We start from the raw sequence: 24,355 nt of genomic DNA on the forward strand, positions 1-24,355 counted from the left end.
GAGGCTGACCGCCTCGCCGTTGACAAGGCCCAGCCTCGTCATTAAAATCAGGAAATGGTCGATGCGCTGTCGCCAGCCATCCTGACATCACCCGCAGATGTTCTTCAGTAGCTCTCGCCGCTTCCGCTCCGTTGCATGCCCGTTGCCTTTCTTGTACCATATTTTGCCCTTACCGCTGGTGCTCTCCCGATCGCTTATCGCAACCCGCATACCTGGCTCCAACCCCTCCTCCCTCATGCCGGGCTCTTTTTTCTCTCTGCCGTCGTCGCTCCTCTTGCTTTCCCTTTCAAATTACTTGGCCACAGCTGAGCCTTGGCCCTACAACCTACCAAAGCATGAGAAATACTGGCCCGAGCACGAGGAGTTTGTCAAACGGGATGCATCCATACACGAACGTGTCGCACGGGGACCTCCCGCGGGAGTGCAAAAGATGAGCCATGATCCCGGCGAGAAGTTCTTTCTCCACTACTGGCAATTCGACGAGGCCACCGGGGGGACAGAACAGGAGTCAGACAAATTCAGAGGGAGGGCGCAAACGGCAGACGCGGACCGCAACGAACATTACTCCAATTCTTCGCTGGCGGAGAACCTGCTACCACCGCTTCTTCTGCATTCCGAAACCCCCGATCCTGGGCGGAGTCTCCTGCGATTCTTCCAGCGCAACTTGTTCGAGAAGCGCGACTACCAGTGTCCAACTGGAACCAACAGCTGCGCGAGCATCAGCCGACCCAACAGCTGCTGCCCTTCCGACGAGACCTGCGTCATTGTCGAGGATACTGGATTGGGCGATGTGGGCTGCTGTCCAGCGGGAGGCTCCTGCTCGGGAGGGGTTTCGAATTGCAACACCGATGCCGGCTATACCAGTTGCCCAGAAAGCGACAACGGCGGGTGCTGTATTCCCGGATACAGCTGCCAGGACGTAGGCTGTGAGTGCCCGACTGGAGCCATTGGCACTTTGTGTAGCACCGCTGACTCGATCCAGGCATCATTAGCAATACCGTCACCATGACTACGACCCTTTCCCCGGCTACCTCTACCGCGAGTAGCACACGAACGACATCGACTTCGCCCGCAAACCCGACTACCACAAGTAACGAAGCGACGGCGACAACAACGACGACCACTGAGTCGTCGAGCTCGGCAGCTTCCACAAGCTCCGAGGACAGCAGCAGCAGCAGCATCATCACTAGCAAAATAAGCGCCAGCACAATCCCGCAGGGTACGCTTACTTGCAGCACAGGCTTCAGGTCCTGCCCTGCAACCTTGGGCGGAGGATGCTGTCCGACAGACAGGGCATGCGGATCAGCGGAATGCCCAGCACTGTCAACTGCTTCCGCCACGTCTAGCAGTGGAAGCGGCGCTCTGCCTCCCGTCCGTCCAACCGGCACCGAAGACAGCGTCACAACCGCGCCATCATCGACGTCCATTGACGGCTGCCCCACCGGCTTCTACGCGTGTTCCGCCTATTATCAGGGAGGGTGCTGCCGCCATGGCCGCGACTGCCAGGCGACGTCGTGCCCCACGGTTTCGACAACGGGCCTGGTGAGCAACGGCGTCACAATCGTCGCACAGACGGGAGCTTCGTTTGCCACCGAGAGCGGCTCGTGTGCGACGGGTTGGTCGAGCTGCGCCGCCAGCTTGGGCGGCGGATGCTGTCCCAGCGGGTACGGCTGCGGGAGCAGCTGCACGTACACGGCGACCGGCACTGCGTCGGCGAGTGCGGTCGCGAAGGTCGCGCCTAGCGCCGCCGCTCCGGATGTGCGCGTCTGGGGATGGCTGCTCGCGTTTGTGGCGCTGGGGAGCGGCATAGCCATGGTAATGCTGTGAGGAGGATGAAAACGAGTTACGAACGATAATGAGCATATAGACGGTGTGTACCACTGAGGAATGTAATATTACTTTTGCGCGTGAGCCAATTGATGCAGCTCGAGAGATCTGCGAGGAATCGGGGCGAAGTTCGGCCTGGCGTCACACAGCGGCAGGGATGTCAGGCTGAGATCTGGTGATGCGCGGCCGGCATGGCAGTGGAGCTGCGCGGTTTAGGACGATCTGGCTGGAGGTCAATCGCGGCGTGCAGCGTTGAGATATAGCCGTCGGCACGCTGGGGCGATGGAACGAGGGTGAGCTGATGGGCACATGCTGGATGAAGAGAAGCGCAGATCAGCGGTTAGCCGACCCAGGCGCCCCCCACATCATCGTCCATGCTTAAACAACCCGACGTCAACCACGCCCGGGCATCTGCTCAGGTCACATCTGACTCCGCTCCGCCAACCACGCGCCGCCCTGCCCTCCGCCGCGCCCCTCCTGCAAGCTCCTGTCACCTCGCCACCCCGACCCCGCAACACCAGTCGCGCGAGCTCAACCACCACCAATTCTCCATCTCGTGCACCCAGCACTGCCCGGCCTCCCCACCCACTGGCACACGGCTTGATGGATCACAAGTGGCTGCTGGCCTTATCGCGATTGCCTTGAAGACCTGCAACAGGTCTTCAAAAGCTAGCGATAGCCAGCATGCCTTCCACTCCGCAGGACGACCGCAGCGCACCCATAGCCGCTCCGCGCTCGGTCTCCCAGGCTCTACTCGCCAGCCATGAGTACCGCCGCTGGTGCAGGCGCTACCGCACCGAGATCGCCGCGAGCTCCAGCAGTCTGCTTTCCACCATCACGGCTGTGAGTAGCAGCGCCTCCGCCCAGCCGCCTCGGCCCGGCTTCGCCTTTGCTGACGACCGCAGTATCCTCTCGACTCTGTGAAGACGCGCATGCAAACGTAAGATCGTCCACCCTGTGCCGGCATCCTGCAATTGGCCGCTGACCGCCGCACAGGTACAGCAACAGGTTCACCGGCGTCGTCGACTGCGTCCAGCAAACCTACAGGAGCGAGGGCACCAAGGGCTTCTGGCGCGGTAAGTCTCCGCCCGCCCGCCTCTGCGATTGGTGCTGTGGCCCGCTAACGGCTGAGCTGCAGGCGTTCTCTCCCCGCTGGCCAGCATCACTTTAGTCCGCACCGTCTCGTTCTCCGTCTACCAACGCGCCAAGTACACATATGACACATGGATCACCCACGCGACGGGCATCTCTCCGCTGGAGAGGGCGAACACGAGGGGCGCGCGGCCCAACTTCAACACCATGTCGTGTTTCTTCACGGCCGGCGCCACGGCTGGTGCGGTCATCACGTTCATTGCTTGTACGCAATCCTCGCTGGAACGATATTTTCGTGGGAACAGCAAATGATAACCGGCAGCTTTCTAGGTCCGTTCGAGTTGACGAAGATGAGCGCTCAAATTTCAGTCCTTGCCCAGTGTAAGGAGGGCGGCGCAAAGCCCAACCCTATCGTCCAGAGCTACGCCGAGCTTGGCACTTTCCGCACCGCTCAGATGGTCGTCAAGCACCGTGGTTTGGGAGGCCTTTACGCCGGAGTTCACTATCACTTGCGTAAGTGCGATTGGACATTGTTTATGCTGTGGTTCAATGCTGACCGTGCTACAGTCCGTGACACGATCGGCACCGGCATCTACTTCATGACGTACGAGAGCTCCAAGCAGCTTCTCGCTAACGCTCGCGGAAACTCTCCGACCTCTCCACTCGCAGTCGTCGTCGCCGGAGGCCTCTGCGGTCTCGTCAGCTGGGCCTGCGTAAGTTTAGGATGCATTTGCACCCTACCACGAGCTTTTGATCTAACCGGTTATGTGCAGATTTATCCCATCGACACGGCGAAGAGCATCTATCAGCGCAACTGCTTCACCCAACACAGGGACCGCACCACGAAGCAGAAGATCCAGTTCTTCAACCCTCGCATGTACAAGGGCAAGTCATGCACGAAGTGGATCGGAAGCAGAGGACCTCTTGAGCTAACAGCAGCTGGCAGGTCTCGGAGTTTCCATGAGCCGTTCCTGCGTCGTCAACGCCATCTTCTTTTCAGCATTCGAGCTCATCAAGAAGCGCATCAACCGCCTCGACTACGATGAGGAGCTTCTTCGCGCCCACGGAAAGTAAACCGAGCTCGACCATGCGTATCAGCACATTGTTTAACCGTAGAGACGGCACTACACAAGATCTGGATGCCGCACGCAGAGGCTATCAAAAAGCTCTTATCACGGGTTTTTATTGAAGCTTTCTCCTCGTTTTGCAGAGGAAGAAGGCTACTACTGGGCAGATCAACCAAGTATTGACGATTACGGGTGGTCCGGTCTTCTCTTACTTTTTCCTTTTTCTTTTCTCCAAACTCTCGGAACGGTTCAGCGGGTTCTAGTCATGCGGTAAGGGGGGTTTTATCTTCGAAAGGGTCTGACTAGGCGTGGTTTTCAAAGGAAGGTGGTGGAGTGAAGGGGAAACATTTTCAAATCGGAAAGTTTCCGTGGATGTACATTCGAAACAGCTCTTCCCATTTTCCACCACCCTCTTGACCAGAGATTGGAAGAGGAGCGTCTTTACGGCAGCGAGAGAGGTTATCATTGCACATTGCACAAACGGGGGTTATTGGGAAAATGCAGAGTATTCATGCAAAACTTGCGTGTGTGATTGCGTGTGATATCTTAGTCACAGGGTTTCTCATTGGAGGCCTTCTCCAGACAAGGGTGAATGACTCTCTCTCTCTCTCTCTCTCATTCTTCCTCGCACTTGATCCCCGATTCGAACAGAGAGCGGGGTAACGAGTTGCCTCTTTCATCCTCCTTGTCCGGCCCCGGATCTGGATCGTTATGCAATGCGAAGTAACGTAACGCTGCACTGCGCGACGGTCCGAGCCGCTGCTGCTGCCGCTGCTGCTGAACCATGCATGTATGTATGTACATATATACCTGATGACAAAGGATACGATAAGAGGCGGGGAAAATAAGGGAGTTATGGGTGTAGAGACTGATTTCTTTGCCTTCTGTCTATCTTTGTCTGTCCTACCTTTCCGTTGCATGCGCGGCGGTTTGAGAGCAGTGATCAGTGGTAGTGGTATTGGACACGTTTTGTCTATCGTCACCATCGTTACTAATGCTGTTCCTGCTGCTGCCGCCGCCGCTGCTGCCACCGTGAAATGATTTAAGGACTTTGTTCTGACCAGCCGGCGTGATATCTGGACATTTTTTTGAAGATAAAAAAAAAAAAAAAAAAAAAAACTCCCCTGTAGATTAGGATGTGTGTGTATGTGTGTGTGGGATGGAAGATGGGAGATGGGTTGTGTGTGTTTGCGGGGGGGAGGAGAAGTGGGAGGTCACAAGGGCGAGAAATTTTGTTGGTGTTGTTTATTGCTTTCGCTGAATTTCTGAGACGCCATCCACCTCTTTCTCTCTCTCGCTTTATTTTTCTCCCAACGGAAGGTTCAGGTTTGGCATGCATAGAGCAACCCGGGTTGCGGGTGGGAGAAGACTATCGCTTGTTCGCTCTACGGACTGCTGCTGGCGCCGCTGCCTCAGGCATGCTATCGCATTGAAAGTTGTCAATAGCGTGCCAAAGCGCGGTGGCGTGGGACAATCGAATTGCTGGATTCGGCAGTAGAGTCATGCAATCAATGCACGAGCGAGTTGGCTTTGTGATCAGGCACATGGCCCGCTTCGACCTCCGCATCGATTTGGGACGGCGATAAAGACCGGGTCCATTCCGTCGCCCCTTGTGCATGTTGCAGCTTGTCAATGCTAACAGTGAACCATGGTTCGGCTCGTCGATGCATATTACAAGCGAAGGGATGATGATAAAGTAGCAGCAGAGGTATGTAACTGTAACAACGCTATCATGCTTATCTATGAAGGAGTAAAAGGCAAGCGCTTCTTCGGCGGCGCCCTAAGCTATACTACGATCCGTTAGCGAGTCGTCGTTGGTCTCCTACTGGTTTGATACAAGCGAACCGGGCGTGGCTAGTTGACTCGCCGCTCCAAGGCGACCCGGCGAGGCGCCCCGAGTATTTTGACCTAGCTTGCTTCGCAGGCAACGGATATCTCGGCCGCCAAATGCTCGCGGGGCGGAGAAATTGGCCACGCGAGCCTTATCTGCCCGGCACCTTGCAGGCTCTGGCATGGAGAGGGCTGCGATCAATTTCCACGACGTTTTGGTGGGATTGCGTCGAGCCGTTGTGCTTCCTGCTTTGGTGCTCACCTGCAGCGCATTGGCGGTGAAGACGCACGCTGCAGGCGGCACGGATCAAGTAATATAAGCATTGCTTGCTGAGAGTAGTATGCAGGCGCTTTGCTGCAGGCGCAAGCAAAAAGTAAAGCAAGAGCAGCAGCCTTTCTCACACCGTTTCTGTGTAGTGCCCGGAGCAACGGAAGATGTGCTTGGAGCTTTCGGGGACTCGGGCGATGGCTGATGACCGCTGATGACTCCTTCATTGAGAAAGTTTGTTTGTCAAAGGCCGAGCATGCGGACGGCCAGGACGCGGGCCGATGTCGGACCAGCCTTGGTGGAAGCCTCACGCTGAGCAATAGGCAGTGCAATCGAATGACCAGAGGGATGGAACGGACGGGCTCGGAGGTAGCGGCAGAAAAAAAAAAAGGAAAAAGGCTGCGCTGAGATGGGGTGATGGTTGTTGTGTGCGTCTTGCCTTAACGCACGCGCAATCGCATCGCCGGCGCCGATAAGCGGAGTCGCTCGAGAGTTGCTGTCAGTTCGAAACGATGGCTGTTGACCGGTCGATTCGAAACCAGCGCCCCCAAAACTCACACACAGACGCGCTTCGCTTGCGACTGACGGCGACTAGCCTATCACGATGCACCCCGCAACCTGCGGAAACGGGAAAGGGGAGATGGGACGCGGATGTCGGTGTGCATGGCTGGGCGCGCGCACGGCCGCCATCGTCGCTCTCATTGCCGCGCTGCCGCCGTGCGTCGTGCCGCCACCACCGCTTTCCACGTCTCCACCAGCACCACCGGCACCACCACCTGTGAGCACGCAACTTTCTCGGCCGAAACGAGCTAGCGATTGGCGGTCCCTGCATTCGTCCGGCCGGCCTTGCCACGCGGCGGCACGGAGCGTACACCACCACCAAGGGCATTCCGGAAGCTGCTGTCGAGGCGAGCGAGCGCGGAGACGGGAAGCTGCATGGGAAGGAGCACATGCACGCGCCGCGAAATGATGGATTGTTCCCTTTGTGGTCAAAGAATGCAGGGGCACAGATGGCTGGGCGCTGATTTGCTGCCTCGAAAGGGTTGGGGTTTGTTCGTATGCTGGGGATGCATGGCATGGGCTGGGAGCCGACGCCCACTAACGGCGAAGGGAAAGATTTGGCTGCATTGCTGCTGCCCGTTCGCGCTTCTCCCCGCGCGCTTGCGACACAGAGGCTAGCTGAGGGCTTGATAGATGGAGCTGTGCTTATAGTTCGGGCCGGACCAAGGCTGCCTGTTGGCCATGTGTCTCGTGTTGTCTCCTGCTTCTGATGAGGCTGAGGGCTGGCCGGGGCGGATGGCGCAAATCAGCTGCGCTGTGCTTTGGTAAGCCTTTCTCGCTCGGGCGAAGAGGAGGTGTGAGTAAGATAAGGGTCCAGCGCCTCAAATGCCGTCGAGGAAGGGAATGCTAGTGCGGCCGCCGGGCTGCCAGTCGGGACCCGTCCACGTTGCCCTCGCCTGTCCACCGAATGTGATATGCACCGAGCCTGTTGCCGTTGTTATCTCGTCCGCCGCTAATGGCGGATCGTCGGAGGCCTAAAAACGACACCCAGGCGGATCCGACAGAGAAGCCAGCGAAGCTGCAGCCTCCGCTCGGGCCCCTGAGCAGCCGACCAACCGGGGCGCGCGGCTGCTGAGCCTTGCCCTTTCGCGCTTTTGGACCCTGCATGAAGCGTGGGTCACAGCTTCAGCACTGTTCCTCGACGGAGTCACGCCGCGTGGTGAGCATTCCGAAGCCCACCGGACGGGCTCGGCGTGCTCTGCTCTCTGCCAGTGCATGCTATAAATACGCCCTCGCGGCGTCCGCGTGGGTTCCAGCAATCCCCTTTATCATTCCTCCATCGCACAAAGGAAGCACGAGCTCGCCGGAAAGGGAAGTCCACGAGGTCGAGGCTGCGGGTCCAGAACACACACACCGGTGTATCCATCCTGTCGGTTCACACGCAACAAGGGGACAACACGCATATATTTGGAACACGCCCTGCCGCCTCCTCGCCACTGCATACACCAGCCTTTTTCCATTACTGTCGTTGCCTGTCGCTTCTTCGTCCGAAGAGTGAGTACTGCATCCAACACCTTTAACATATTCGTGACTAACAGCAATCCTCGCAGCCTTCTCTCCCTAAAGTCAATCGCTTTCGCTGAAACCGTCGCTTCCGACAACCAACCGCAACCATGTGCTCCTACACATACAGCTGGTACTACTGCAACCACGACTACTACATCTGGGCCAACAGCATCGAGGTCTGCCCCAACCGCCTGCTCAGCGGCTACTCGTGCGACGCCTGGAGCATCGACATGTGCAAGAACATGACCGTCAAGTGCGGCGGCTTCTCCAACTACTACTGCTCCGACTGCTCCGAGGACGTCGCCCTCGAGTACGAGCTGGACGAGATGTAAAATTCTTGGGTCGTCGACTACTCCTGATCTTTCCCCCGACCGACCAATCGACATATTCTGCCAGATTCCAACGAAGAAATAGACCAACGAGAAACGAGCAAAAGACTTAGACAAGACAAACATGATTCCGAAGAAGAATTAGAAAAAGAAAAAAAAAACCAACACCGCCAGCGATAATCCAAGAGAATGGATGGAGAATGGGGGCAAGAAGAAGAAAAACCGAGGGGAATTGCCGACGATCCTTTCCTTGGAGACAAGCGACGCGACCGACCGACCCGACGGCGACCGGACGGGACACGCATGCCGCTTATCTCTCCCAATCGGCGTGCACCGGAGCCGACCCGCCGCCCTGCCACCTAGGTACATTCCTCCGACCCCATTGTTCGGCCTCCTTCCCCACTCGCTCCCCTTTGTTCGGATAGACCCTGAATATTCCTTGGCACCGGCGGGCGGCGAAAAAACCCGGCGGCGCTCTAGGTTCTTTCCCATTACTCATTATCTTTCCATTTCGGTCTTCTCTCCTATGGGCGGCGGCCCCTTTGTTCGCCATTCTATTGTTCTACCTAGCGAAGTCATCACGCGCACGCCATCAGCGTTTGGTTGTTCCCCCATTGCCATTCTATTCGCGTGGCTGCTCCATTATTAGCGTCTGCGCAAACCTGGCGTTTATGTTTGTGTTTTTGGCCAGGTTAGGTGTCAATGGCTGTCGGTTTGATTCGTTTTCTCTCAGCTGAGAGGTTTATCACTTCTCAGCTTCGCGCTTTTGTTTTTACTTTCCAGCTTTTGCATATTGCTGCTCTCGAATATCCACAGATCGATGCTTTTTTCTTCTTTTTTTAGAACCATTGGAATTCAAATGCGAGACAAGACAAAGATTCATTATCGAAACACGGTTTTTCGCAACGTTGAAAAGTGAGAGCAGTCCGCATTCTCCTTGGCGCTCCCAAAGCTACTGCTACTTACATACTACTCGGTCACTCTCGCCGTCTCCCCCGGGTCGACGTATTCGCCGCCCTTCACACTACTACTAGTGACGCCGCCGCCTGAATCACCATCGGCGAAGCTGGCTTCCACCTGCTTGACGCGACGGCGCGCGTCGACGTACATCATGAACTCGGTGTACGTCTCGGGCATGACCTTGACGTCCTTGTTGACGGTGAAGGTGTAGTTGAATTGGCCCGTCGGCTTGGCCACGCCGTGCTCGACGTCGCGCACCTTGGAGTCGACGCGGACCTGGACGCGCGTGTACTTGTTGTTGTTCGGTTGTTCCTGCTCGTCCGGCGCGGGCACGATCGGCGGGTCCGTGTACACGACCGTGGCCGTCAGGTACAGGACGCTGCCGACCGGGACCGGGTTGAGGAAGGTGCTCGGGTCGAGGGAGACGAACGTCGGGCGGGCGTGCGCAAACGAGGCGGCGCAGCAGAAGGCGAGCTCGAATGTCTGCTTCAGCAGGAAGCCGCCGAAGATCATGAAGTGGTGCCGGTTGCGGTATTGCGGTTGCATGATGTTGGCCGTCTGGAGTTTCGTGTCCTTCATGAAGTACACGTTCGACGGTCTCCGCAATGGGTCCATGGGATCTGACATATCAATCAGCTACATGGATATGGGGGAAGTTGATGGTGGAAAGCATGGGAGAGTATGTTGGATGACACTAGGGCAAGACTGGTGACGAATCGATGGTGATATGGGCAGAATGGGTACAGGCGTCTCTTTCTTGGAAAGAGGAGTGCGCCACACTGGACCCAAGAATCTTTTCTCATCAATGTACCTGGACATGGACAGTACAGGATGGATCGATCAAAAAGCGGTGAATTAGGGAGTTGTGTGAGGTCAAAGGTGCGGTTGTTGAGACATAAAGTCTGAATGAGAGTTGCATGCGGTTTCGGGGACCTTACCGTGGTACTGCAGCTGTTTCTGCCAAAGCGCATGGATGAGGTCACTCTCGAGATCATTGGGAGTATGTTTGATCAGAGAATTCGTTTTTAGCTCCTTGCGGTGCTTGGAGTTCTGCTCTCCCAGGGCAAAGAGTTGCTTTTCCTCTTCCGTTTCGGGAACGATGGCGTTAACGTTGACCGGCCTGGTCCGTTTTAGCACCAAATCAGTGGAGCAAACCTTGGCACGAACCTCTTAGTACCAGGGTCCAACGAAACCATAGTGAAGCTACAGTGCAACAGAACGTCTTCGTCCTTGACCTTCTCGCCCTCTTTAGGCGCCTTGGCGACCTGCAGGGTGATCTCCATACTACTGCGTCCTGTGGCATACGTGACTCGGCCGCTGTATTCGAGATCGCAAATCTCGGTGAGAGGGTTGCGAATTGTGATTCGGTCACAGGCCGCGGTCACCGTCGTGACTTCATCGCCAGTATGCTTGTAGGCCACAACCCCAGATAAGGCATCAAGGTCCATAAAGAGGGTGCCAAGTCTTGTGCGCGTCAGCTGCTGTGCCACGAGCGACGTGATATCTATACCTGATATGCCCGGAAGAATTCAAATAAGTATCCAGTAGCCATGGGTCCTGAGCAAGGGGAAGAATCTAGCGCCGAGTCAGCCAGCCTGGCCGTGAGCTGTGGCCGGGTGGTTCACTGACAACTCGATGATAACTGTCAGACATCTTTTTGGGCTCGAGCTTGCGGTCGGCAGAGACTTGGGGCTTTCCTGAGGGCTGCGATGGGTCCTCGCCCTTGCGCTCCTTGTTGCGCAATGCCTCTATCCATGGCGTGTGGACCCGTGATTCGGTTAAGGCGCGGAAGACACCATCGGTGGCCTTGTGAGAGGTAAGGCTGAATTTGCGGCAATTGGGAATTTTAGGGCAGAGTCTCAGCCCCCGCAGGGCTGATCGTGATACGGCAGACATGCTCGGCGATGGTGTTGATGCATGGTGTTTGGAGCAGGGGAGCTGACGGAACGATGACAGTGCTCGGCCCGCGCTGACCCGTCTTCACCCGCTCAGTGTGCCGCCCTGCCCCTTCCCCATGTCAGCGCCGATCGTTCCTCCCTCATTCGCCGCGCCGGAGACTTCCATCTCATCTTTGCCCGACGGCTCCACCACCCCGGACATCTACCTCAGATGATCTCTACCACCGCAACAAGGCGCGCTTTGCATGTGGCGGCGCCCGCTCGCCCCCACGCACCACACCAATGGCCGCCACCGCGGAGCTCGGGCGCCTTTGCTTGAGCCATTCCCGCGCTGACCTGCAGCTGATCGCTGATGTTGCATTGACTGCATCTTCGCCTTCGACGTACACCGGGGAGGCTTCCAGGACCGATCTGTCAGCAGCTCTCACCGCTCCCTTTTCGTGGCTCTGTCGTGGCCGAGGCTTCCACCTGGCACTGCACATCTCTCTGAATGGACGCCAGCTACACGACCATCTTCAGCGCTATCTGGCTCACAGCATATGCAATGCAGATGCAAGTAGCTTCCCGTGGGGATCAGCCAAATGCTAACAAAATCTTCAGTTCTGGCGGCAGCTCAATCTCCAAGCCGCCATAACACAAGAGCCTCTACTCGATAGAGACCCCTCATCCATAGCACCAGGCATCCTGATCCATCTCACATACCTCAACCAGGATGTTCCCCTCAATCCACGCCACCGTCTGCCAGTTGCAGTTTCCGCACAAGATGTGCAGCCTCCGCTCGGAGTGGACATCGTACGCTTGACATCAGTCATGTTGACTTTGGATCTCTCGTCAGGCAAAATGCAAAAGAATAAGGTAATGCGGAACGAGAGAGACATGGACTTGCAGTCTTCACCATACGTGCTTGATCAACCAGAGGATATAGGGTTTCTTGTGGCTGGTGACTCCCAGTCGACGACTGCGCAAGAACAGGCTATGCTACTAGACGACATACAAGGAATGATGGCTGACGCACCCTTCCCAACTGGGGATGAGTTGCTGCATCTGAATCCTTCCACGGCAATTCCCCAGCGTATCGACAGTGGCACGGCATTCGCAGATGACCAAATAAGCAAGGGAGGCGCAGAGCACGAGCTCGGGCAGCCCATATTGGAACTGATTGACTCTGCACTTCGGCTAGCAATATGCGAGAAGCCGCCCAAGCTCCCGTCCGGCGTCAAAATCACCCGCGACGGCGTTATCAGGCTTGCCACCGTTTCTCCCGCCTTGTGGCGGCCTAACCATCTTAAAGTAACGTTCACTTGCTATCGTGATCTGCGACCTACTAACCGCCTCGTCACAGCCAGTTTCGGAAAGGGCGCCATTCCTCCCAACCATTGCACATGCTCTCTCTCGCTCGCTTCTCTCCAATGCAAGGTCAGCTTCCCTTAAACGGAAAGCCACAGAGTTGCTAAGCCGCTACCCTTCTGCTACATCCCACCCCGGCCCGTCTTCCCCGACAGATGCACAACAGTGCAAGGGTCCAAACTCTGTTTACGAGGCTGCCTCGATTGGGCTGTGGAACCTTCTACAGCGAAGCCATTTCGACTCAGAAACCAACCGCCGCCTCAAGCCCCTTACGATGCGCTCAAGCAATACTGCCGCTAAAGGATTGGGCGATTCGGACGATATGCTGTTCGAAATATCTGATGCGTGGCAAGGTGACTCACCTCCATTTGCAGATCCAGGCAACTCTCAGCACTCATGTTCAGACCAGCTGCCTGGGAATGAGTTGCTCTGGGAATGCGATGGTGAGTACGTTGAAGGAGACAGGTCCTCGCCTTTCGAACCTATGGGAATCCCTCCAGGAAACAACGAGCCAGTCCCCATATTCGACGAGAGCGACACCGAAGAACAAATTCTTCTGGTTGCGGGAGATTTGGTAGAGTTTGTCAGTGGTATTGCATATGGAACCGTGCCTGAGGCGCATAATTTGCCTGCAAGGTCAAGACATCAAGTTTCAACGGCGTGTGAGGGCGATACGACGGGAGAACCCTTACTGTTTGAAACCTCAGAGCAAACTGAAACACCTATACCAGCAGATGCGTACTACTGCGTACTTGCAGAGTCGGAAATGCTCTTCGACGCAGGCCTTTGAGGGAAACGGAATTGGGTCTAGGCTGTAAACGACGTCGCCGTGCATCGTATCTGGACCGACTGACTCCTGATACAACAGCCTCATGTCTCATACTTCTCGGTTAGTTGTCCTACCTCGGCTACTACTGAAGCCAGGCTACCGTTGTGGTACTTGACTCACCGAGGGGAGATCGTGACAAAGTGTGGCGCTGGATGTGGCAATAATGAAGACAGCACAGTAATAGCACCAAAAAAAAAGAGGGGAGAAGAGAGGAACCATGCTTCGAGAAGCAGGCGACATGGGACCAACGCCGGTAGCCGCGAGGACAGAATTTGCATTCGTTGCGGCAACTCTTGGTACACGAACAAACGAGCAAAAGCATTACCTGCCCCCCGGTGATGGCAACACAGAGCAACAGAAGTGAGTTTCTGAAGAGCGGCACGCACAAGAGCAAAATGCGCAGCATTTAGGCGAGGTGTTGATTGTTGGGGCCGGATTTCTCCATCGGATCTTGAGCGGCCAAAGGCCGCAGGGCCGTCGGATGGAATTAGAGACGGGAGATCCACAGTTCATCTGGCAGCTTGGACGGCTGAGAGCCACATCTCGCCAGGGCCAATAGCCGGACACGCATGGAGTGCCGAGAGACGGGAAATACCAGCCAGTGGAACAGCGTAACATTCGAGCAGGGTTGTGCGGAGGAGCTGCGCGTTGGGCCAGCAGTCGCCAGTGCGCTCGCTTGGGCTGCACGTCAGATTGATGGCTGCCGGATCGGCGGGATCGCTGGCAGAGTTCCCGGTCGCGCGTCGTGCCGGCCGGGTCGGCGCCAGGGCCTCAGCCCAGCGAGCATCCACAATCGACCTGATGATGGCGCCGCGCGCTCCTCCACCCAACCGGTCGCCAGGAGCAAGCCCACTCGAGCGTACCGTCGACATTCCTGGCGATGCCCTGCAGCCGTGTCTGGCCGTCTCAGGCAGGGCTCTGCTAGCCGTGTGCGACGTTGTGCAACGCACGCCTCTGCGGCCGCCCCTTCGCGCAGGCCGAGATGCGCGGAAGCACTTCCCTTTCCAACGCGCCTGCAGCCCGCGCCAGCCAGCCGCCGGGCGAAGCGTCGACGGCGCGCGCCGCTGAGCCAGCTGAGCGCCGTTCCCCAGCCGCTGATCCGTCGCTGCATTGCCAGGCACGCAAGCAGTGGAGGACCGGCGCTGCAACGGACCAGTACAGCCGTGTCCATGGAAGTATGTACCTCAATTTCGCAGCGAGCCCTGCGGTACCACTTACCCCATGCCCAGCACGACGGTGGCTCAGATGCAATGCAAGGACGAACCAGCTGCGCACTGCCCGAGTTATGGACTGCTCGCCCATCACGCGCGGCCTGCCTTTTCCTCTCGCCTCTCCATGTAGCACCTCTCTGTACGGCGCATCCGCTGCTGTGAGCATTTATTTCCCTGCTGTGCAAGGGCGCAAAGAGGAGCGCGCTGGCTGAGTGGGCTGCACCCACCCTGCTCCACCCACACATCCCGCTGTGTGACCAACAGTCCCCGCCTGTTTTAATTCGCATCACCTCGCCGCTCGCTCACTTCGCTTTCCCTTCGGCTCCGCCCTACAGCAAGTGACTCTCCGTCATTGCCGCCTGCAAACGCCCGGACTTACCTGCGCGATCCGCCGCCACCGCACTCACTCTCTATCACAACCCTCTGCCAGCCGTCGGATCCACTATAGACGTATTCTGGTCTCGCCCGCCGCTCTCAACCGCATCTGCGCATCGGCGAATCTCTAGCATCCCTGGCCCCGACGGTGAAGCAACAGCACGTGCGTAGTACAGGCGGGGGCTGAACAACGGATATCACCACCTTCCGTCACCCATCTCACGCTCGACTGCGCTGCTCCGTGCCAACCTTCGCCGTAGCAAGAGAGTGCTGCCTGCACAGTCAGTCCTTCGGGATTACATCAACCCAAGTCCTCGGACGAAAGTGGGTCTCGGACTGTCCTCTCACTTCACTTCACTTTCCGGTTTCACCTACACCTTATCCTCGCTGAATCCATCAGCGGAGGCGCGGACTGTGAGCGTCATCATAGGAACACGCAGGCCGGGTCTATCTGAAGCTCACCTTATGGACGCCCTCTGAGTTCACTAAACATCAACTTTCCTCAACGTCCGCTATCCTTGCCCGTATCGCTACGCCCCGGATACAGGTCCCCGCGGATACGCCATGGATAAGAATATGGATCCCCATACCAGCTACATGCTTGGGGACATGGTCCCGTTCCATGTCGATCCATGGATCATCGTGGCGTCCTGGTTCGTCAGTTTTGTAGGCTCGACTGCCACTGTTGAGCTGCTTCATCGCCGTGGCTCCGGCCAAGGCTGGCGCAACTGGTATGTGCCGCGTTCCTCCTTTCGTCACAATAAAAATAATCCCGAATTGAATAGCTACTAATGTGGAGTGTAGGTTACAGCTCGGTGCCTGTTCCGTCTCATTTGGTGTGGTCGGCATCTGGTGCATGCACTTCGTCGGTAACCGTGCAATTGAGTTAGGGGACGGTTCGAAAGAGATACAGCTTTACTACAGCCCAGGCTTCACTACCCTGTCTGTATTCCTTCCTGTCATCTTCCTCTTCCTTGGCTTTACTGTCGCCGAACGCTTCAACCGCACCGCACGCAGTCTGTACCTTTCACTCGGCATAACCGGAATCTTCGCCGGCCTTGCCATTGTGGGCATGCACTATATCGGAAACCTCGGAACCACCACATACAGCTTGCAAAATGACTACCGCCACATTATTGGAGCTGCGCTCATCGCAACCTTTTCCTGCTATGTCGCTATCACCCTGTTCTTCCATCAAAAGGAACAATGGATCAACACCTGGGTACGGCGTATTCCAGTTGCCGCGATCCTCGCTACTGCCGTCTGCGGCATGCACTGGACGGCTGCTGCCGGTACCTCGTACAGGTTGAAGCGGTTCTACCATGGAAATGAGCGCGCCAGGAACAACAACATGATCGTGGCTATCTTCTTGGTGAGTACCAGCATCAGATGATGAAATGCTTTCTTTGCTGACGGGACTTAGTGTGTCGCGGCCTTGTGTGTTTGCTTCCTTCTTCTTTGGTTGACTTCTCGTCGCCGCAGACAACTGGCCGATCGTGCTCAGCATGTTGTCCTCGCCTCGGCTACATTCGATATGGACGGTAGAATCCTTGTAACGCAGGAGGGTCTTCTCCCGTGCCAGAAGATTACCAGGAAGTATAACCAACGGGTAAGTGTCTCCCGGTATTCGCTCTGTCAAAGAAGAATGCCCTCGATTGTTAACAGCTTTTCCAGTCTTTCAACGACGAGTTCAACGTGGCACATCCCGTATTCCAGTGGATCTTCCGTGTGACACACAACTGGGACAGCGTAGCGGAGCTTATCGGGATTATGAGACAACATCTTCGCGCTGTGGGGAGCTTGAGGGATCCTTCAACCCCGGCCAGCCGTGGAAAGGCTTCGCCCCAGGAGAAGGACGGACCACAGCCCGAAGTTGACTATTCGGTCATTTTCCGTGAGCATTTCTGCGTTGCTGCAGCGGAGCTGGCGTCCAACATGGGAACCAACCTCCAGAACCTCGGCACTCTCTGGGAGGACATTTTGATGACCGGGACTACGGTTGCTGAAGTGAAGACAAAGACGGTTCGTCGATCTTCCAAGGCACCATCTGAAGATGTTGAGGCGGCCGCGGCCCTGACAATTCCTGCTCCTGCGTTGTTCGGACGAGGCCAACTGATGTTTGTCGTCCGTCAAATGCAAAAGAAGGAAGAGTGTGCGGATCTCATCGCGAGCGGCTACAGATGGGCTACAATCGACCAGGTTGGCGATTTGCTCTCCCGCAGCATGCAGGTTTCGCGCTTGGAGTTGAGCAGGACGGTCGAGCGGCTCCGAAAGTTTAACTCCCGCAAGGATGGATTGGCGAGCCCGGGTACCTGGCTGGCCTTCTTTGCAATGAGGCCGGCACTCAAACCGTCGACCGGCAGTTGGGACGTCCTTGTACCGAAGGATGAGCCTTATCATCTTCCCAAGGTCAACATCTCAGATGACCCGCCCCAGGATTTCATGCTTTCGTTCCTTGCTCGCATGGATAACTTCTCAATCGCCGACTGCTCACGCTTCCTCAACAGCGGTCTCAATACGCAGAAGACGGAAAAGATCTGGTCCGAGGAGGAGGCTGCCTTTGCCGAAAAGATGCGCGATGGAATCAACCAACTACAGCGAGTCGTGGCAGAGCAGTTCTTCCGGTCAGCGTTGTTTTCGGCACGTCCCCTACGAGACTACGCAGCCGGCACTCCCCGCCCTGGCACCATCTTCTCCTTCTGCATCATTCCGGATGTGCACATATCATCGATAAAGTCTGCCCATCTCATGTACACTCCACTCACCTTCTTCCGCTGCCGTCAGCACATTCACCGCGGCTCACCTGATCACGCCGTCCTTGCGCACTGCATACACCGCGAATTCAACGAGATCCGCGCCCAGCAGCAGAAGGACACGGGACAGAAGACCAGCAAAATGGGGTCAATCAGCTCGTCGCTCCCTCTGTCCCGCCAGAGTAGCGGAATGCCCCGCTTCGGTAGTCGGAGCGGCCGCAGCAGCCCCAAGCCCAAGTCAGGCGGATTGAAATCGTGGCTTGGTGGTATGTCTGGCCACAACTCACGTCGGGACAGCGGCCTTCAGCCTGACAGCGCGTCAGAGCGCGAGCTGGTGTCGATGGACGACATGCTCAAGCGTGTGTCTGCAGAGACGTGCGATCGAGACCGCAATCGCAACCACAGCCTCAGCGTTCCTTACGGTGGAGGTGGTGGCGGCGGCGGGGGCGGTGGTGGTCTCGGCGGCATCATGGTCAGCCAGGACATTCGCATCGATGACGGCGGTAAAGAAGACTCCGTCATGGAACTGACGGAACTGGGCGTCCGGTCCGAAGCTGGCCAGGGAGGCAAGGAGGAGGAGACGTTTGCGGATGAGCTGTTCGAGATCACAAGTGCCAGGTGGAGGCGCTCGTAGCATCGGTCTTGCTCTGCATCCTCGATGGGTTTTCATCGCTGGGTTATCTACTGACTTTCAAGTCAGCTCATCCGGAGCTTTTCCGCTGGATCTATGTCCGGAGTGACATAGGCATATGCCCTTTGATTTTCTTCTGCTTTCGAGACTATACCTGCTTGCTCATTGCTGCGTTTGCACCTCGATAGAGCTGCCACGGAATTTCCCCTCTTCTACGTCCTCAAATTTAGGTCTGCGGCATTCAGCAGCCTCCTGCTCCATTCTCGGCCACCAGATATGATGTGGCCGTTTCTGCTTCTTGCGCATAGTAAGGATCGGTTCGGTCCAAATTTCTCTTCTATCGAAGCTTCGTTTTCGCGTCTTTCTCCTGGTCGTTTCCTCCCTTTCTGCGATTCTAATACCACGACATGCAAAGAAAAACTGGCCGGGGGTGGCAGGCGTATGGGCGTGCAGGCTTCGTTCGGGACGGAAGCGGGCCCTATTACTCTTTTTTTTTTCCTTCCTCAGAACAGCAGGATGACTGGAGGAAAGAAAATTCTCGGCCTTCATCGACGAAACGGATACCCATCATTGCATGCATAAAGATAGTAGTTGCTCCTTCGGCTTCGGAGGACACAAAATCGATATTCTAAGAAATCGCAATGCTGTGGTGTATACCTCTTTTTTGCTATTGTCGATGTTGAAGTTCATGCCTAATCGATCTGGACACTGTCGAAACCTTAGATACACGTCCTGATAATTGCTTTGAATACCGATAAAGGAAGTGTGCAGTATCTTTCACGGGACACTAGATTGATGATTTGGACAGGAACAAGGCGATGATGAAGTACGAATTGACTTTGTTTTAGCCTTGTCCGGCTAGTTGGTGGACGTTGGTGGTAGGTAGATGAGAATACGAGTAGGCGGCGCGCAATGGGCGCCGCGAAGCCGATGCTTTTCCGAGGGACGGGCGATGACGCTAGGGCAATCAATTTATCTTTCTTTCCTCACGTTCCATCTTCTTGTCTGCCCCGCGTCATACCCTACTCTTCAACACCGACGTCGAGGCACAACGTCCCCGCCCCACCCCCACCTCATTCGCGACCGCAGCAGCAGACCCTTCTCCCATCTGCACGAAGGGCAATTGACAGGACCATCTTGTCGGCTAACTTTCCGCACGACTTCGACGACGACGGCGACCGCGGTTTTTTCTTTTCTCCCCGAAGGGCGCGTGTTCGAACGAACCGACCGGGACACCACCTACCACCGACGACGAGCGAACGAACGAACGACCAACTGACCGACCGACCGACCGTTCCAGGTCCCTCTCTCTCTCTCACCCACCCACCCAGCCATCCCTCCATCCACAACCAACCAACCATGCCGTCCTCCACCACGAACACGGACGACCAGCAGCAGCCACCCCTCCTCCACGCGCTCGCGACGCTCACGCCGGCCAGCGCGGCGCGCACGTGGATGAGCGCGCCGCACCCGACGCTGCCCGTCGTCGCGACGGCGTCGTCGGACCGGACGGTGCGGGTGTACAGCCTAACGTCGTTCGCGCTGGCGTCGACGGTGGCGGGCGGGCACAAGCGGTCGGTGCGGGCGTGCGCGTGGAAGCCGAACACCGGAGGAGGAGGAGGGAGCGGGATGAACGAGAGCGTGTTGGCGACGGGGAGCTTCGACGCGAGCGCGGGGATCTGGCGGAAGTGGGAGGGTGGGACGAATCGGTCGGGAGTTATGAAGGCGGAGATTGATGTTGGGGCTGGGGAGGGTCGGGATGACGACGAGGGAGAGGAGGAGGATGACGAGGAGTGGCGGTTCAGCGTCATCCTGGACGGGCACGAGAGCGAGATCAAGAGCGTGGCGTGGTCGGCGAGCGGGCAGTTCCTGGCGACGTGCAGCCGCGACAAGAGCGTGTGGGTGTGGGAGGAGGTCGAGGACGACAACTTCGAGACGATCGCGGTGCTGCAGGAGCACGAGGCCGACGTCAAGTGCGTCGCGTGGCACCCGGCCGAGGACGTGCTGGCGAGCGCGAGCTACGACGACACCATCCGGCTGTACCGCGAGGACGTGGACGACTGGACGGCCGTGGCGTGCATCGCCGGGCACGAGGCGACGGTGTGGTGCGTGGATTTCGAGGCGGTCGAGGTGTCCGGGCTGCGGGTTGAAGAGGGGGAGCTACTATCAGAAGAGGTGAAGGCGGAGAGGGCGCGGCTGCTGCGGGAGAGGGTCGCGTCCGGGAGCAGGCTGGTGTCTTGCTCGGACGACTTGACGGTCAGGGTGTGGAAGATGGTGCCCAAGGACGACGGGGCGCAGGCGGCAGGCCGGAACGGAATGCCGAGCATCCTGCGCACGAGCAGCATCGAGGAGGAGTGGGTTCAGGAGGCGGTCCTGCCCAAGAGGCACGGCCGCGCCATCTACTCGGTCAGCTGGAGCAAGAAGTCGGGCCTCATCGCCAGCACGGGCAGCGACGGGAAGATCGTCGTGTACAGGGAGCAGTGGAGGACGGACAATGGCGGCGATGCGGCCGAGGGGGAGGAGCAGAAGAAGGAAACCCAGCAGTCCCTGACCGAATGGGTCGTCATCGCCGAGGTGGAAGGCGCACACGACGTCTTCGAGATCAACCACGTCGCGTGGGCGCCGCGGAGAGACAAGGGACGGAAGTCGGAGGACGAAGAGGTCATAATCAGCACGGGTGACGACGGCGAGGCCAAGCTCTGGACCCTGCCTTGAAATGATTGTTGGTTGGCATGAAGGCGGAGCATATATGAGGAGACTCAAACGAACTTGGTGGGGAGAGAGGCTGGCGGCGGCCTGGCTTGGCCCGGCCCGGCCTTTTTGGATTTATACGTTTTTTTCCGGTTGTATCATAGGTGCCGGCTCCGATGGTGCAAAGATACTTCTTCCGAGGAGAACGTTTTCACAGATTATGATGGTTTGAATGGCATAGAGGAGCATGGAGGGCTCAGGAGAAAAGAGGGGGGCATTCAGAGTATACTACTTAGCATCTGGTCACAACTGGGGGCAGGGGAGATGCTAAGGATTGCGCGGCAATGGAGGCCAATTGCATTGATGTGTGTAGAAAGCTTCGTTTAGAGCAAGAGCATGACATGGGATCTATTAATGCAGCACTACATATCTATCAAGCCTTCGTACTCTTTGCGCATCTGTCACTGGAATGGGACGGCAAGCCAAGTCGTAATGTTTTTTTCCCAAAGAAGCAAGTCGCGGAGCAGGGGTTACCACATATGAAAAAGACCGCCTTTTTGTTTCCGTAGACGCAATGTCCAAGGGTTGATGTGGGGAGGGGCGTTCCTCGGTCACGTCAAGCTTTCGCTAGCGCGTTTATCTTCCGAGGGGCTATGATATCACTCGCCTCCGCGGCCTATCCGGCACCGTTTCCCGCGCGCATGCATTTATTTGTCAGGGTCGGGTCGCTGCAACGGGACGGCTCGGAGATAGGGGCGGTGGGAGAGTAATGTCACTAGCGGAGATCAATGATGGATGCTTTACGCAAGAGAGAGTGACGACTGATACGTTCTTAAATTGGCTCGGGCAGAACCACATCACCACCCATTATTGCGGCCTGTCGACTGCGGAACTTGATTGATTAGTTATATTTTTAGACTTGCTCTCTGTGCGTGCAACCATGGACGCCAACGGCCCGAACAAGGACGCGAGAAGCACGCCACAATGGGCACTGTACCAACGCGAGAACTTTTGGACGAGCAACGACGGCAAAGTCCCCGTCTTCGACACCGGTACCGTGTTGCATCTCTCTCTCCCTGCAAGCCTTCGCCGTGTCTCCGCTAACGCGAACGCACAAGACCCGGGGAAGCTCGAGGAGCTGGCCAAGGAGAAGCTGACGCAGAACGGGTGGTACTACGCCTCGTCCAACGCCGGGCAGTCGTACACGCACACGGCGAACCGCCAGGCCTTCTACCGGCACCGCATCATCCCGCGCATGCTGGTCGACACCAACGCGCGCGACACGGCGGCCGAGATCTTCGGGCGCAGCGTGTCGGCGCCCATCGGCTTCGCGCCCATCGGCATCAACAAAATCTACAACCCGGCCGGCGAGCTGCCCGTCGCGAAGGTCGCCCGGGAGCTCAACCTGCCCTACTGCCTCAGCACCGCCGGCTCGCAGCCCATCGAGGCCGTGGCCGCCGCCAACGGCGATGGCCCGCGCTTCTTCCAGCTGTACATGCCGCACGACGACGAGCTGACCGTGTCGCTGCTGACGCGGGCGCACGAGTCCGGCTTCTCCGCGTGCATCTTGACCGTCGATACGTGGTAAGCCGAGGAATAAAAAGTCACCTTTTCCGGGACATCTTTGAAGAACTGAGAACGACCAGGCAACTCGGCTGGCGGCACGATGACGTCGCTACCAGCAACTACGCCTTCTACCATGGCATCGGCGCGGACCTGGGGCTCAGCGACCCCGTCTTCCAGAAGCGGCTGGCCGAGGCCGGCATCGACCCGGCCAAGCAGCCCAACGAGGCGGGCGCCAAGTGGATCGACAACGTGTGGCATGGGCGGGCGCACTCGTGGGAGAAGATGCCGTGGCTGATCAAGACGTGGAAGGACATCTCGGGCGGGCGGCCGTTCTGCATCAAGGGCATCCAGGACGTCAATGATGCGCGGAGGGCGGTGGAGCTCGGCGTCGACGGCATCGTGGTCAGCAACCACGCTGGCCGGCAGGTTGACGGGGCGTGCGCGAGCCTGGATGCCCTGGAGAGGATCGTGGACGGTGAGTTGGTGCCTCGTTTATATTTTATTTTTTTTCTCCTTTCGTCCTAGAGTGGGAGGGACGCCAAGCTGACGCATCTGCCATTCGACCAGCCGTCGGAGACAGGACTTATATAATGTTTGACTCCGGGGTCCGCGGCGCCTCGGACGTGTTCAAGGCGCTAGCGCTCGGGGCAAAGTTCGTCTTTGTTGGGAGGCTGTGGGTGTGGGGTCTTTCCATCATGGGCGAACACGGCGTGCGCCATGTCATGAAGAGCCTGCTGGCCGACTTCGACATCCTGCTGAACGTCGCCGGGTTCCAGAACATACAACAGATTGCCAGGAGCGGATTAGGTGAGTCCGACGCGCCCTGGGCCCGGCGGGCTCGCGTGGCTGACGGCCGACAGAGAGCTTCCAGGCGGGATATCCGCTGCTCCCGCAGAAGTCCAAGCTGTAGAAACAGACGTGAGATGCATAGATAGGGCGTGTGCGAGTACGGAAGTCAGGCGGATAGCAGGGGGTGGGTGCTGCTTTAAGTGAGGATGTGCGTGACAGACAGAGGCAGCAGCCTTACAGCGTAGCGAAGTGACTCCGCCACAACGCGCAGAATGAAGACGGCCAGCGGGAAATTGGGCAGCGAAATTGGAGCAGGCGCGCGTGCTAAGAATAGTCGGCTCGTGAAGTAGGGGCTTGCGCGGGCCTGGAGCTCTGGGAGCTGGCTGGAGCTGGCTGGAGCTCGCGCGAGCCGGGTCGCGTGGTGGTGTGCTGGCCCTGACCCCTAGGCCGACGAGAAAAGCCAGATCGGCCTTGGGCTGGCGCAGCGCAGCAGAGAGTGAGGAACCGGCAAGGGCGCGTGTCGGCAGCGCGCAAATCTCTGCACTGCGGACGGCGGCTAGCAAGAAGGCGCTGAGTGGCTCTCGGCCCAGAGCAGCAACACCTGGGCTGACTCTTCGTCATCCAGCAACCGAGCCAGCCCAGCGCAACCTGCACTCCACGCCAGCACCTCGCACAGGTTCCCGCACCTATTTCGCGGACTCTGCGCCCGACCCGCCCTGCACGCTCCGCCGCGCCCCAACCAGCAGACCGCGCTGTTCTTTCACTGCCTTTTGTTTAGCCCACTCCACCTTCCGCTTCCAACCCCGCCCCGCAGCGACTTTTCAA

The 24,355-nt window shown here is 57.6% G+C and overlaps 6 protein-coding genes across 6 annotated transcripts; 5 read left to right on the top strand and 1 right to left on the bottom strand.

Moving 5' to 3' along the window:
- Nucleotides 1–2,590: 2,590 nt before the first annotated feature.
- SLS55_001908 (uncharacterized protein) lies at nt 2,591–3,993 on the top strand (the record flags this gene model as incomplete). Its single annotated transcript, XM_066773396.1, has 6 exons — nt 2,591–2,594; nt 3,250–3,432; nt 3,487–3,632; nt 3,693–3,820; nt 3,866–3,873; nt 3,920–3,993. 6 exons carry the CDS (start codon nt 2,591–2,593, stop codon nt 3,991–3,993), a joined length of 543 nt encoding a protein of 180 aa, XP_066635963.1.
- A 4,265-nt stretch (nt 3,994–8,258) lies between these two features.
- Nucleotides 8,259–8,483, top strand: SLS55_001909 (uncharacterized protein; the record flags this gene model as incomplete). Its single annotated transcript, XM_066773397.1, has 1 exon — nt 8,259–8,483. One exon carries the CDS (start codon nt 8,259–8,261, stop codon nt 8,481–8,483), a length of 225 nt encoding a protein of 74 aa, XP_066635964.1.
- Nucleotides 8,484–9,449: 966 nt separating this feature from the next.
- Nucleotides 9,450–11,336, bottom strand: SLS55_001910 (uncharacterized protein; the record flags this gene model as incomplete). The annotated part of the gene is made up of 4 exons (XM_066773398.1): nt 9,450–10,060; nt 10,379–10,560; nt 10,608–10,833; nt 11,066–11,336. 4 exons carry the CDS (start codon nt 11,334–11,336, stop codon nt 9,450–9,452), a joined length of 1,290 nt encoding a protein of 429 aa, XP_066635965.1.
- Nucleotides 11,337–15,664: 4,328 nt separating this feature from the next.
- SLS55_001911 (uncharacterized protein) lies at nt 15,665–18,487 on the top strand (the record flags this gene model as incomplete). Its single annotated transcript, XM_066773399.1, has 4 exons — nt 15,665–15,831; nt 16,025–16,472; nt 16,662–16,709; nt 16,775–18,487. 4 exons carry the CDS (start codon nt 15,665–15,667, stop codon nt 18,485–18,487), a joined length of 2,376 nt encoding a protein of 791 aa, XP_066635966.1.
- Nucleotides 18,488–19,843: 1,356 nt separating this feature from the next.
- CIA1 (Cytosolic iron-sulfur protein assembly protein) lies at nt 19,844–21,199 on the top strand (the record flags this gene model as incomplete). The annotated part of the gene is made up of 2 exons (XM_066773400.1): nt 19,844–19,848; nt 19,924–21,199. The coding sequence occupies 2 exons, from the start codon at nt 19,844–19,846 to the stop codon at nt 21,197–21,199; spliced, it is 1,281 nt and encodes a 426-aa protein (XP_066635967.1).
- Nucleotides 21,200–22,115: 916 nt separating this feature from the next.
- On the top strand, nt 22,116–23,651 carry SLS55_001913 (uncharacterized protein; the record flags this gene model as incomplete). Its single annotated transcript, XM_066773401.1, has 4 exons — nt 22,116–22,759; nt 22,822–23,216; nt 23,309–23,548; nt 23,602–23,651. The coding sequence occupies 4 exons, from the start codon at nt 22,116–22,118 to the stop codon at nt 23,649–23,651; spliced, it is 1,329 nt and encodes a 442-aa protein (XP_066635968.1).
- Between the last annotated feature and the right edge of the window lie 704 nt (nt 23,652–24,355).

The sequence above is a fragment of the Diplodia seriata genome (assembly GCF_021436955.1).
Source record: "Diplodia seriata strain FDS-637 chromosome Unknown scaffold_2, whole genome shotgun sequence".
Classification (NCBI taxonomy): domain Eukaryota; kingdom Fungi; phylum Ascomycota; class Dothideomycetes; order Botryosphaeriales; family Botryosphaeriaceae; genus Diplodia; species Diplodia seriata.